Source organism: Crotalus tigris, unplaced genomic scaffold (genome assembly GCF_016545835.1).
Source record: "Crotalus tigris isolate CLP2741 ecotype Arizona unplaced genomic scaffold, ASM1654583v1 scf7180000024370.6872682, whole genome shotgun sequence".
Lineage (NCBI taxonomy): Eukaryota > Metazoa > Chordata > Lepidosauria > Squamata > Viperidae > Crotalus > Crotalus tigris.
The window spans coordinates 3,569,511-3,584,294 of NW_024100540.1; the positions used below are offsets into that span (position 1 = coordinate 3,569,511).

Here is a 14,784-nt window from a genome sequence, read left to right on the forward strand (position 1 = left end):
GTAGCTTTCTCTGACATGCTGTAATTGAGGCCCATATTTTTAGAGACCCAAAGCCAGAACTGGTGATCCCTGCAATGTCTTCAAGTAGTAATCAGGATGTGACTTGATATATTCAGCAAAATGCTGTCTGTTCTTGGTCTCAAAACCAAACACTTAAGCGTAAAAACATCTCGCTTTCCATTAAAAGGGATCACAGTACAAGACTGGATAATAAAGCCAAAAATGATGACAAGGAGCTTTGTAATATATTTAGGACAGAAAGCTATTGATTACGGACACAACCTCCTTTTAAAAAAATGTCTCCTTAGTTTTAAAATAAAATTCAATGCATTAGGATTACGACCACAATTGAGCCCCAAATTTCTGTTGTTAAGTGAGACATTTGTTGAGTTTTGGCCCATTTAACGACCTTTCTTGCCACAGTTGTTAAGTTAATCACTGCAGTTGTTAAGTCAGTAACACGGTTGTTAAGTGAATTTGGTTTCCCCATTGACTCTGCTTGCCAAAAGATTACAAAAGTGATCACATGACCCTGGGCCACTGCAACCGTCATAAGTAGGAACCAGTTGCCAAGCATCTGAATTTTGATCACATGATCATGGGGATGCTACAAAGGTTGCAACTGTGAAAAATGGTCATAAGTCACTTTTTTCAGTGTCGTCGTGACTTTGAATGGTCATTAAATGAACTGTTGTAAGTCAAGGACTACCTGTACTTAATAAATAAACAATGAGTCATTCAGCTGCAGCCCATGTTCTAGATCGCCTTCTAAAGCACCATTTCCCTGGAAAATCTGAAAGCAGCCATTCTCACAGCCTGATTCCCCTTCTTCACTCACCACCTCTTTCTCAGATTTGAAGTCTTCTTCCAAGGAACGCATAGCATTAAGTTGTTCTGACAGATTAGGTGGAATGGTAGCAAAGGTCTTGTAAACTATTGAGAAACAAGGAGGAAAAAAAGCTATGAATATGGTCAGGTAGATCTTGCAACAAAATAATATATAATCACCCATGCCCTCCCTTGCCCATTGTCCCATTCCCCATTTTTTCAAAGTTCTGCTCCTTTCCCCACCTCTGTTCTAAAGTAGTAGCATTCTTCATGACCTGAGAACAGGTTAAATCTTTCTCATCTATGTAGCCCTAGAAATGTAATTTCCTCCCATCCTTGAGAATGGGAATAAGGCTGGCAGTGACCTTAGATTACTTCAGCGGTGGGCTGGCAACAACACAAAGGCTACACTGTGAGGCCCCATCTTAGAGAAAATGTTAATGCAGTGTTCCCACGAAAAGCGGAACATGTGGATGAGCTTTTTCTTGGGCTCTTTCCTTTTTATCAATACTACGAGATTCATCCCTTCAAAAGGATCCTGGCCTCTTCTGATTAAAAAATGCAGACCTCACCCCCCTCTGCTCCCACAAAATATATGGAATGGTGATGAAGAGCGCAATTTTGCTTTTCAAAAATACTTCAGCAATCTCTAGGTCAGTGATGGCGAACCTATGACATGTGTGCCCAAGGTGACATGCCACAACACTTTTGAGGACATACTAGCGTTCACCAGCACCCGGCAGTTCTCAAAAACATAGCCCATTCTTGTGTGATTTGTGGAGGGCGTGGGAGAACGGGGTGTGCTCTTGTACAGGCTCCAGAAATTGCCCATGCTCTTGCACAGCCTCCAGGGCAGTCCAAAATTGTGTGAACGGGAAGTGCTTTTGTGTGGCTTCTGGAGGCTGCAGAAGTCATGGAAGAGAATTGTCCAATGCCGCTTCAAGAATGAAGGCCTTGTGCAATCAGGAACAACCTCACACAGGCTGCAGGGCCTGTCAGCAGAAAGAGAACAGGTAAAGTAAACAGAGCATGGTAGCTCCCAGGAAGTGCTGTGCTGCAGGGGCAATCACGTCCATTTTGAATGGTGATGGTGGCGCTAGGACTGAAGTCAAGGCCCAGACCTTTATTTCAGGGCCAGCCTCAGCACTACCACTGAATGCTGCAGTTCAGGATGGCTAGATGGGGGGAGGGGAAGATAATTTTTTTTCTTTAGTTGTGGGGGAATAGGAAGGGATGACATGCCAGCAGTCAAATTGGGCATTTTCTGAAATTTTGACATGCCAAGCCCAAAGGGTTCACCAACACTGCACTAGTTTTATTGATACCTCTGTCTTCTTCACATTGTGTTCTCAGGGTATCAGATAAGTTTCAATGAAGGAATTATTATATAACGTGGGGTGAAGGGGGTTACATGCACATGCAATCCGTACGTGCATCAGTGAGGAAGTCCTGTAGCCTGCGGAGATCAGAATGGCCACACTTGTAGTAGTCCAGCATGGCGATCTGGTCTCTGAGAGTTTGGTAGAGGTCATTCAGCTGGGAAAGGGAGCGCAGGGCATCCAGGGTCTCCGCATAGCGAACTGGAGCCAAATTGGTCGAAGAGGAAGGCGTCTCAGAATACCCCATAGGAGTGGTCGAGGGGAGGAAAGGAGATGATGGGGGTGTAGCTCCAACACCTGGCACAGGTTGCACAGTCAACTGATCTGCTGGAGCAGCAAGTAAGGCAGGGTGTTGAAATCCAGGTGGAAAGAGCCCGGGCACTCCAGGCTGGCCAGGATATCCAGTTGGGACTCCAGGGGCACCAGGATATCCGGGTTGTGTCCCAGTTAAAGCTTCAGGGTAGACTGGTTGAACCCCAGGAGCACCAGGATACTCTGCCTCAATCCTAGGAACACCAGGCTGGGTCCCAGGAGCACCAGGTTGAACATCACGAGCACCAGATTGGGCACCAGGAGCACCAGGTTGGGCACCAAGAGCATCTGGTTGGGCCCCTGGAACACCGGGATATGGAGCTTGAGCCCCAGGTGCCCCAGGATAGACCCCCGATATTTCAGGATAAGATGACTGGACTCCAGGAACTCCAGGCTTGGCCCCAGGAACACCAGGCTGAGCTCCAGGAGCCACAGGTTGGACCCCTGAATCCCCCAAATATGGAGCTTGAGCACCAGGTGCTCCAGGATAGGGTGGTTGGCCTTCAGAAACTCCAGGTTGGGCTCCAGGATATGAAACTTGGGCCCCAGAAGCCCCAGGTTGGGCCCCTGAAACCTCAGCATATGGGGCTTGAGCTCCAGGTGCATCAGGATATGGAGTCTGGGCTCCAGGACTTCCAGACTGGGCCTCAGGTGCTCCAGAATAGGGTGCTTGGGTTCCAGGATCTCCAGGCTGGGTCCCAGGTGCTCCAGGATAGGGCACTTGGGCTCCAGGACCTCCAGGCTGGGCCCCAATTGCTCCAGGATAGGGCACTTGAGCTCCAGGATCACCAGGCTGAGCCCCAGGTGCCCCAGGATAGGGTGCTTGGGCTCCAGGATCTCCAGGCTGGGCTCCTGGTGCTCCGGGATATGGTGCTTGGGCTCCAGGATCTCCAGGCTGAGCCCCAGGTGCCCTAGGATATAGTGCTTGGGCTCCAGGACCTCCAAGCTGGGCTCCTGGTGCTCCGGGATATGGTGCTTGGGCTACAGGACCTCCAGGCTGAGCCCCAGGTGCCCCAGGATATGGTGCTTGGGCTTCAGGACCTCCAGGCTGGGCCCCAGGTGCCCCAGGATATGGTGCTTGGGCTTCAGGACCTCCAGGCTGGGCCCCAGGTGCCCCAGGATATTGTGCTTGGGCTCCAGGACCTCCAGGCTGGGTCCCAGGTGCCCCAGGATAGGGGGATCCAGGACCTCCAGGCTGGGTCCCAGGTGCCCCAGGATATGGAGCTCCAGGACCTCCAGGCTGGGTCCCAGGTGCTCCAGGATAGGGGGATCCAGGACCTCCAGGTTGGGCCCCAGGTGCCCCAGGATAGGGGGATCCAGGACCTCCGGGCTGGGCCCCAGGTGCCCCAGGATATGGTGCTTGAGCTCCAGGACCTCCAGGCTGGGCCCCAGGTGCTCCAGGATAGGGGGATCCAGGACCTCTAGGCTGGGCCCCAGGTGCCCCAGGATAGGGGGCTCCAGGACCTCCAGGCTGGGCCCCAGGTGCCCCAGAATAGGGGGCTCCAGGACCTCCAGGCTGGGCCTCTGGAACCCAAGGATGTGCAGGTTGAACCCCAGGTATACCAGGATAGGGACCCTGGGACCCAGGATAAGTCCCAGGTGCTGTAGGAAAGGGGGCCTGGGCTCCAGGTGCCCCAGGATAGGTCCCAGGTGCTCCAGGAAAGGGAGCCTGGGCTCCAGGTGCCCCAGGATAGGTCCCAGGTGCTCCAGGAAAGGGAACCTGGGCTCCAGGTGCCCCAGGATAGGTCCCAGGTGCTCCAGGAAAGGGAGCCTGGGCTCCAGGTGCCCCAGGATAGGTCCCAGGTACTCCAGGAAAGGGGGCCTGGGCTCCAGGTGCCCCAGGATAAGTCCCAGGTGCTCCAGGAAAGGGAGCCTGGGTTCCAGGTGCCCCAGGATAGGTCCCAGGTGCTCCAGGAAAGGGAGCCTGGGCTCCAGGTGCCCCAGGATAGGTCCCAGGTGCTCCAGGAAAGGGAGCCTGGGCTCCAGGTGCCCCAGGATATGCCCCAACTGCTCCAAACTGAGGTGCAAATGGTCCTGGAACCCCAGCAATGCCTGGCAGTGCTCCAGGGACAGCTGCTCCACTTGGAGCCCCTGGTGCTCTGGCCTGAGCTCCTGGTAGTCTAGTTGGTGGGCTCTGGCCTCCTTCTGTTCTCTGGGCAGCAGTGCCAGGCTGAGATCCCACAGTTTTGCCTTCTGGTGAGGTTGAATCAGTTGGAGAGTGTTGGACTGGACTTGTCTCCTTAAAAGGAAAATGGAAAGGGGACAGATTTAATAACAGGCGAAAGAGAACAAAAATTTGATTACTTAAAAACACAATATGGGACAAGATTAGTTGTATTTTTAAAAAAATGCAATTTTCTATCCTTGACACAAATATTATAGCCCGAAGTGATTAAACAATGCTGGTGCATAATTAGAGAATGTGAAAAATTTCAGATAGAATTTGGCATGGCTTTTTTTTTTATTAAAAAGTTTTTATTTTCCATTTATTCATACAAAATACAATTAAATTCCTAACCATTGGTACCGCCTGCCCATTCCCCCCAGGCTTCGTCCACCCTCTCTAATCCTTCCCCACTTCCCTCCTCTTTCTCTCCTCCCCTCCTACTCTCTTCCCCTCCCCTTCTCCTCTAACCATCCTACTTCCTCCCTACTCCTTCCTCCCCTCCCATTCCTCTCACACACATGAACGCAGCATAGGGGAAATGCCCAAGCGTTTACCATGTCTATATTATCATTGCCCACCCACCCACTCACCCACCCACCCACCCTCAACCCTCCCCCCCTCGCTTCCCAGAGCAGAATACAGGGTTATTATTAAGAAAGTTAACAATAATAAAAAAGAAAAAAGAAAAAAAGAAAACAGAAAATAAAAGAGAAAAAAAAACATCATACTTAACCTTTAACTCCCCTTAAATTAAGTCATATAAACAAATCTCTACAACAGTTACTATAAAATTTACTCATAAAATAAATGAAACTTTATAGTCCCATATTTTTTCTGAATATAATCTATCCATCTTCTCCATACAATAATATATCTTTCTTGTGTATGATCCTTCAAATAAGCAGAAATTTTTGCCATTTCTGCAAAGTTAGAAACTTTAAATATCCATTCTTCTAAAGTGGGCAACGAGTCCTTCTTCCAATACGAGCCTACTAATAACCTTGCTGCAGTTAATAAATTCAACAGTAAAGTAGTTTCTTTGTCATTTAAATCCACAAAGATACCCAATAGGAATAATTGAGGGGTGAACTTTATCTTCCTTTTAAAAATCTTTTGAATGTTTCACCAAATCATAATCCAAAAAGCCTTTACCTTTTTACAATTCCACCAAACGTGAAAATATGTCGCATCCATATTACCACATCTCCAACATTTGGGTTGTAAATTTGGATACATACAAGATAATTTTTTAGGATCTAAATGCCATCTGTAAAACATTTTATAAAAATTTTCCCTCAAATTTTGAGCTTGTGTAAATCTAACCTTTCTAATCCAAATTGTCTCCCATGAGTCCAATAGAATCGGATCCTGGATATTCTGAGCCCATTTAATCATACAGTCTTTAACCAATTCTGTTTCAGAGTCTAATTCTATTAAAGCATTGTAAATTCTTTTTATATGGGCCTGACTCTGATCTTTAATCTGAATAACCAGATTTCCATCTTCTAGTGTTATTCCTTCTTTTTTATCTACAATCCACCTGTCCACTATTTGTAAATATTGAAACCATGACTGTAGAATATTTTCTTGCCTTAATACATCTAGAGCAGGGGTAGGCAACCCAAAACACTCAAAGAGCCACTTGGACCGGTTTCCCACCAAAAACAAAACACCGGGAGCCGCAAAACACCGGGAGCCGCAAAATTTTGATATCTAAAATGAAGATAACACTGCATATATCCTTTTTTACTATTATAGGTGTGTGTGTGTGTGTGTGTGTGTGTGTGTGTATGTGTATACACACACACACACACACACACACACACACACACACACACATTAAAAATAAAAGTAAAAATATGACTCTTGGGAATATCCATACTATTAAAACAATGATCACCAAGAGAATGCTTTAAGAGAATAAAATTACATACACACACAGGTAAAAAAAGGATATATGCAGTGTTATCTTCATTTTAGATGTCAAAAGGGTCTCTCTCTCTCTGTCTCTCTCCCTCTCTATCTGCCCTTGGTCTGCCACTCCTCTTCCCCCACTCTTTCTTTCTCTCTCTCTCTCTCTCCCCCTCTCTCTCTCTTTCTCTCTCTCTCTTTCTCCCCCCCCCTCCTATCTGCTGCTCACCTGGCAAGCTTCAAGTTGTTCTCCAACAATCTCAGGGGTAGGCAACCTTGTCTCTTTTATGACTCATGGACTTCAACTCCCAGAATTCCTGAGTCAGCCTAGCTGGGCTAGCTAGCTCTCTCCTGCCCTTCTTGCTTCCTGCTTCCTGCAGAGACGCAGCAAAGGGAGGAGCTCCGCCCAGTAAGCTTTTCAGCTCCTCGGAGAACACTGTGAGTGCACTCTCTTTTACACATACACACACACACAAAACACACACAGACACACACACATACAGAGACAGAGAGAGAGAGGGGGGGGGCAGGGAAGCGCAATTGCCTCTCTCTGTCTCTTTCTCTCTCTGCAAAGGCAGAGGAGGCTGGGAGCCACAGGGGAAGGCTCAAAGAGCCGCATGTGGCTCCGGAGCCGCAGGTTGCCGACCTGTGATCTAGAGATTTTAAATGCCAATCCGAACCAAGTTAATAATTCTTTATACGAAATTTTATCAAAATTCATCCCCTTAGAAATCCCCTCAATTGCATGTCTAGGAATCCCCCAGATAGGTATTTTATAGTTTAACCTATAATAATACTTTTTCCAAACTCGAAATAAGGCACTCCTCAAAATATGTGATTTGAAAGCCCGGTCCACTTTCTTATTAAAAATTAAATATGCATGCCAACCATACATTAAATCCCACCCTTCAAGAACAAGAATATGCTTATTTGTTAAATTAAGCCAATCACTTATCCAAGTTAAGGCGGCTGCATCATAATATAATTTCAAGTTAGATGCTTTAAGTCCTCCTCTTTCTCGGGCATCTTGCAAAATCTTAAACTTAACCCTTGGTTTTTTCCCAGCCCCAATGAATTTATTGATACCCTTCTGCCATTCCTCCAAATTTACATCTTTTTTAAAATAGGTATCATCTGAAACAAGAAAAGAAACTTTGGTAGAACATTCATTTTTACAGCTGAAATTCTCCCCAACAATGACAATTGCAGTTTTTTCCAGTCATTTAAATCCTTTTGCACTTTTGCCCATAGTAATTCATAATTATTTTTATACAATTTTCCATTTGAGGCAGTTAAATATACTCCCAGATATTTAACCTTTTTCACCATCTGAAAACATGTGGCTTTAACCAAACTTTCCTTGTCATTGGCTAACATATTCTTAGATAATATCTTAGTCTTATGGTTATTGACTTTAAAACCAGAAACTTTTCCATACTGTGTTATAAGTTCTAATAGACAATCAACCGCTCTAATCGGTTGTTCCAAAATCAAAACCAAATCATCCGCAAAAGCCCGTAATTTATAGTCATTTTTTCTTATCTTTATGCCCTTGATTACCGTTGATTCTCAAATCTGGATCAACAAAATCTCCAATGTCAAAACAAATAACAATGGAGATAATGGGCATCCTTGTCTTGTCCCTTTTTCAATATTAAAAGTCTCAGTCAATCCCCCATTAACAACAATTTGAGCAGATTGTTGCTGATATATAGCTTTAAGTGCATGTAAAAAGTTATCCCCAAAATTCATTTTCTCTACCAGTGAGAATAAGAATTGCCAATCTAATTGATCAAAGGCTTTTTCAGCATCCAAAAATATAAAAGCCACAGGAATCTGATTGTTCTTATCCAAATACTCAATTAAGTTAATAATTTGTCTAACATTATATTTCATGTATCACCCTGTTATGAATCCTGATTGATCACTATGAATCAAATCCTTCATAACCTGCATTAATCTATTTGCCAAAATTTTTGTAAAAATCTTGTAATCTACATTTAATAATGATATCGGCCTATAATTCTTAGGCTCTGTAAGATCTTGATCCTTCTTCGGAATCAATGATATAAACGCTCTTTTCCAAGAAAGAGGAACTTGTGCTCCCAGCAAGATACTATTAAAAAGCTCCTTTAATGGCTCCAACATTTCTTCATATAAATTTTTTATAATACGTCGACGTCAATCCATCTGTTCCTGGAGACTTTCCCACCTTTAACTGCTTGATAGCTAAGCCAATTTTCTCCACAGTAATTAAACAATTCATCCCATTTTGCTGTTCCTCAGAAAGTTTAGGAAAATGTACTGATTGTAAATATTTATCTATATCCATTCCCTTTATATTATCACTTGAGTGTAGTTTTGTGTAAAAATCTAAAAAACTCTTTTTAATCAAATTTTGCTGAAAAACTTCAGTACCTTTATATTTTACTTTCTCTATAATCCTAGCCTTCTGTTTCTTTCGTAACTGATAAGCTAACCACCTCCCAGGTTTATTCGCATTACAAAAAGTATTATGTCTCATATAACGCAAATTGGTAGCTACCTGATCTGCCATCAACATATTAAATTGTTCCCTAAGCATCTTTATAGAAAGCTTTAAGTTATTATCAGTTGGATTAAGAGCAAGCGCTTCTTCTTTTATTTTAATCTCATCTTCTATTTCTCTACATCTTTGTATCCTTTTATCCCTAGAAACTTTATTTAAATGAATTAAAATTCCCCTCATATACGTCTTACTGGCGTCCCAGACCATGGGCATCGATGTACCCTTATTCATATTTAAAGCAAAAAACTCCTTTAAATACTCTTTACATTTTTGTACAAACTCTCCCCGTGTAAACAAATTCTCATTCAGTCTCCAAGGCCTTCTGTTCCCATCTTCCAAGTATAGCTCCATCCACACAGGACTATGGTCTGATAGGGTCCTGGGAAAGATTTTTACCTTTCTCACCCTAGAAAGAAAATCACTAGTAATCAAAAAGAAGTCAATCCTTGAAAATGACTGATGTCTATCCGAATAGAAGGTAAAATCTCTATCACTTGTGTTCCTTTCTCGCCAAATGTCAATAAGTTCCAACTCTTCTTTCAAATCAAAAAAAGTTTTGGGTAATTTAGTTTGAGTAAAATTTTTTGAAGAGCTCTTTTTATCTATAGTTATATCCAAAACTCCATTCCAGTCACCCATCAAAATTACGGATTTATAATCCAACTGGGATATCTTCCCATGCAAAAGCTTATAAAATTGCTTCTGTTGTTGATTAGGGGCATATAGTCCAACAATAAGAACTTTCTTGCCTTGTAACAGTAGTTCCACAAAGACATATCTTCCTTCAAGATCAACCTCAATTAATTTAACCGATAAATTTTTCTTCACATAAATTACAACACCCCCTTTTTTCCCTGGAGCTGGAGCTATAAAATGTGATCCCAAATGAGAATTTGTCAAATATTTTAAGTCCTTTGAAGTTATATGAGTCTCTTGCAAACATATCAAGTCATTATTATGTTGTTTCAAATAGCAGAAGACCTTTCTCCGTTTCTGAGGTGAATTTAAGCCATTAACATTCTAGGTCATGAACTTGGCCATCTACACCGGCCTGAAGCCTTTGAAGCATGGCCTGAAGATCAACTGTCGAAGATCTTTTAGGTCTTGCCCTTCCCACAGGCTCTGTAGTAACCATTCCTTCTACTTTATCGCCACTCTTCTGCTGCTGCTCTTTTTCTGCCATAACGGGCTCTTCAATTATCCTTGTTTGTGGAGGTGAAGACGGTCTTGCCTTTAGAATAGAGTGATAGAAATCTCTTGCCTTTAAAACTGTAGTTAATCTGTGACATATTCCATCATAATTCACTACTATTCCTCTTGGAATCTCCCATCTGAAATGGATTTGATGACGTTTTAATTCATCAGACAGAAAAGTAAAATCTTTTCTACTTCTTAAAATTTTTGGAGGTATTTCTTTTAAAATTATCACATCTTGAGCTGCAATTTGAAACCTCTTTTTATAAAAAGCCTATATAATTTCATTACAAATAGATCTTCTGGAAAAGTAAATAACCACATCTCTTGGTAAATTTCTCTGTCTGGCCACCCGTGAGTTGACTCTGAAGATTTTTTTCTATCTCATTCCAACTTCTTCTGGTCTCCATCCAAGATTAAAAGCGATATCTTTAACAATAAGCATCTTCAAATCTTCTTGGGAATTTTCTTTCAAACCCCAGATACGCAATGCGAACTCCATTTCTCTGTATTGTGAAATAGTTTGTTCATCCTGAGTAACTTCTATCTTATTCTCCACTTTCACCATTCTAAATTCCAATTTTGCTGCATTTTCAGTAATCTCTTCCATTTTATCATCAATCCTTTCAATATGCAGGGCAAGACCAGAAAACGCAAATAATATGTCTTCTCTGACCTGATTGTTCTTTTTCTCCAATAATTCTTCTGTAATAGCCCTCTCTGCAATTATAAGATCTTTTACCTCCTCTTTAATATCCAAAGCAGTCATTTTTAAAGCCTCTTGTAAGTCTTTGAGAGAGATTGCAGGAGGAGGAGAGGGTGGGGGTGATTTTGGTTTAGACTGAGAAGCAGGCTGAGTCATTGGGGAGGAAATAGAAGCTTTAGGGACAGAGACCAAACGTTTTGAAGCCATTCTGTTAAGTTCAAAGGAGCAAAATTCTTGCCTCTATAATATCACAGTTCTTTAAATAATAATAAAAAGAAAGAAAAAAGGGGAAAAAAAGAGAAAGAGGAACAAAATTCTTGTCTCTATATTTAAAACATAAACTTTTAACTTTGTTGCAAAGTCAAACAAGAAAGACAGTCGCCATTTTGCCTTTCACTTTCCCTTTCTTCAAAAGGGAAAGTAAACAAAGAGAAGAAAGGGGGGAGAAGATGCTTGCAGGAGTTAAAGTCACAATCAATCTTAAATCCACTTTCTCCTGGTCTGCTCCATCTGCATTTGAATACTCACAAGCCTCCAAAAAAAAAAAGCAGATGTGGGAGTGGTGCCTTGCTTCATCCCAGAACTTTGGGACAAAGACATCCTGGAGTGTGGAATTGGCTCAGGCTCCGAGGGAGCTCTACCCTCGATCCCTGAAATTATGGGGATCCAGGGGAGCTCTTACCTCTACCTGAGCAGCTCTTCTCTTCCCTTTCTCCCAGGGAAGAGATTCAAGCCGCGGGACAGCTGATTGTAAAAGTCTGCGGCTTTTACACAATCCAGGAACAGGCTGCTTTGTGAAAAGCAGCCATCGTAGCTGCTTGATCACACCGGAAGTCCAGATTTGGCATGGCTTTTGATCTTTGGTCACAGATGAATAAAACTGATTGAGAGTTCAGACCAAGAAGCAGAGTCCCTGATCAGCCTGGCTTACGGTAGCTCAGTTACTTCACCATAGCCTCACTCATTTTTGCAGAGCTGTTGTGAGAATAAATGGCTATCCTAAACTCCTCAGTGGAAAAGTGGAATAACGATGTGAGAGGATGTCTCTCAAGCGATATATTTTCATATCTTTAATTTACCCAAAATGAAATGGGATAGTAACAGTCGCACCAATCAGAGAATGTATTGATTTGAACAGGTGACCTTTCCTTTAAACCAGAGGTCTTCAAACTTGGCCCTTTTATGACTTGTGGACTTCAACTCCCAGAATTCCTCAGCAAGGCATGCTGAGTCATAAAAGGGCCAAGTTTGAAGACCCCTGCTTTAAACCATCAACAAAACTTGTTTGAAAAGAAATGCAATAGTATCTAAATGCAATAGTATCCATTAAAAGTATCCATAAACTTGTATACATCCACAACATAAGTAGGAGGGTATCTGAAATGGTGACAGAAGGACAAAGTGCATTTATACTCATTCATTATCTATACACTAATGCTCTCTGTATGATAAATAAATAAGTTGTCTTTGAACTCTTCCCTCAAGAAAGCAAAGATAATTTCTAGACATAGTAGGATGATTTCTATACAGGAATATAGCAAGGATATACTTTCACAAGAAAAATGAATAGAAAAGGAAAATTAACATGGTATGGTTTAGCGCTATGTGGTTAAAATTCAGGTGAATAAACTTGATGATGCCACAGAAAATGTTTGAATTAAAATAAGAGGGGAACACCTAAACCATATTTAGGAAGAAAAACTAAATGAATAGGTATACCTTTTATCTGGTTCAACAGTAGTAATTGCAAGAGGGATCTTGCAATCACTTAAATATCAGCCAGAAGAGTGCTGCTGCCGCCAAAAAAGCCAATGCAGTCCTAGGCTGCGTTAACAGAGTTACAGAATCAACATTATGTGAAGTGTTAATACCACTTTATAATGTCTTGGTAAGACTATACTTGGAATATTACATTCAGTTTTGGTTACCATGATATAAAAAAGATGCTGAGACTCTAGATCAGGGGTGTCAAACTGCTGGCCCGCGGGCCGAATGCATTATAGCAAAACCGCGCCCATCCCATTTCCAGCAATGGAAAAAAAGTTGCGATACGTTGCGACATGTCATGTGACGTTGCGAGTTTGACACCCCTGCTCTAGAAGGTGTGCAAAGAAGAGCAACAAAGATGATTAGGGGACTGGGGGGCAAAACATACGAAGAATAGTTGCAAGAATTGGGTATGTGTAGTTTAATGAAAAGGACTATGGCTGACATGATAGCAGTGTTCCAATATCTCAGGGGCTGCCACAAAGAAGAGGGAGTCAAGCTATTCTCCAAAGCACTGAAGGCAGGACAAGAAGCCATGGATGGAAACTAATCAAGAAGAGAACTGACTTAGAACTAAGAAAAAATTTCCTGACAGTTAAACAATTAATCAGTAGAAGTTGTGGGTGCTTCAACACGGGAGGTTTTTAAGAAGAGACTGGACAACCATTTGTCTGAAATGTATAGGGTCTTCTGCTTGAGCAGGGGATTGGACTAGAAGACCTCCAAAGTCCCTTCCAACTCTTTTATTCTATTATTCTGTAATAAGGTTGTATATACTATTGCTTGACCAAATAGGAGATGAAGTTTATGCCTCTCAAAAGAAAATTACAGTTCTCTTAAAGAAACACGTAGATAAGAAACTTTAATTATCCCAACATTTTAGATAGAAATAAAAGACATTTGTAGGGAAATGGATTCTGTCTAGTATAATACTTTCAGGAAATTACTGGTTTACTCTTCAAAGGGAAGAAGACAGGAGGATCAGATTTCCTCAACTTGATACTAACTCATTAGGATTATTCCACTGAGGAAATTGCAGTAGCAGGTATATTAGGGAAAGTAATTATGAATGAATGAAAAAAGTAACTCAAGTGGAGAGGGAGAGCTTTAAAAAACAGCATGCATGTAAGCAGTACAAAGGGACTGATTACCAAGGAAAAAACACAGGCAGCGTAGTAGAAGTATGGAGAGATATAAGAAAAGGTAAAGGTGAGAATGAGCCAAGACTGATAAAGAATGCTAAAACCACAAAAAGTCCTTTTTTAGATATAGACAAAACAAAAGAAAGAGAAAAGAATTATTGCAGCAACTGCCCGATGAAGACTGCAGAAAGTACCCCATCTCTTAAAAATGCAGATAACAACATGTGAAACAAAACAAAGCAAAAAAAAAAAAAACCACCAAAAAACCCAGAACAGTTCAGTTCCTACTTTTGATTCAGCCTTGACCAGCAAAAGCACATTTGGAGAAATAGTGAAGTGCAGTTGACTGGGAGAGGATAAATGTTGTCCTTAACTTTATATCTCTCTATAAATTTTAGCCATTATACTGTACTTATAAACTGTTGGATGAACAATATGGAAGGTTCCTCCTTTCTTCAAGAATTAAGGAGGAGAGAGAGATTGCATGGTCCATATCCGATAACTCTTTCATATCAGAAAGAACAATTAAATTTGTAATGTACAAGAAAATAGGCGTCAGTACTAAATAATCAAACTTATTTTGGGATTTTTTTTTTCTCCAAATGTGGTACAAATTGATAACCTATGTTTATCACAACTTATCTTCAGCATGAATCCATTATGGGAACATGATGTTCTAACTGAATCATACTCACAGGAGAAGGGCTCTTGCCCTTCACAAGGATATCTTCAAGAACTTCCCACCGTACCATTTCTTCTGGGGATGGGAATTGGTTTAACCTCTTCTCTAAATCTTTCTAGAAAGAAATCAAAACCAAAACATATGAAAA

The 14,784-nt window shown here is 42.0% G+C and overlaps 1 protein-coding gene across 8 annotated transcripts in view; it reads right to left on the reverse strand.

The window, feature by feature from the left end:
* Positions 1-14,784, reverse strand: part of QRICH2 (glutamine rich 2) — a 73,629-nt gene that overhangs the window by 45,056 nt on the left and 13,789 nt on the right. For 7 of the 8 annotated variants that reach the window (XM_039327923.1, XM_039327922.1, XM_039327920.1 and 4 more), the window contains 3 exons: positions 14,650-14,751; positions 2,259-4,758; positions 839-933 (listed from right to left, as the gene is read on the reverse strand). In XM_039327923.1, coding sequence (XP_039183857.1) covers positions 839-933; positions 2,259-4,758; positions 14,650-14,751 — 2,697 coding nt within the window. The remainder of the gene's footprint in view (positions 1-838; positions 934-2,258; positions 4,759-14,649; positions 14,752-14,784) is intronic. The other variant, XM_039327925.1, reaches the window with a different exon arrangement.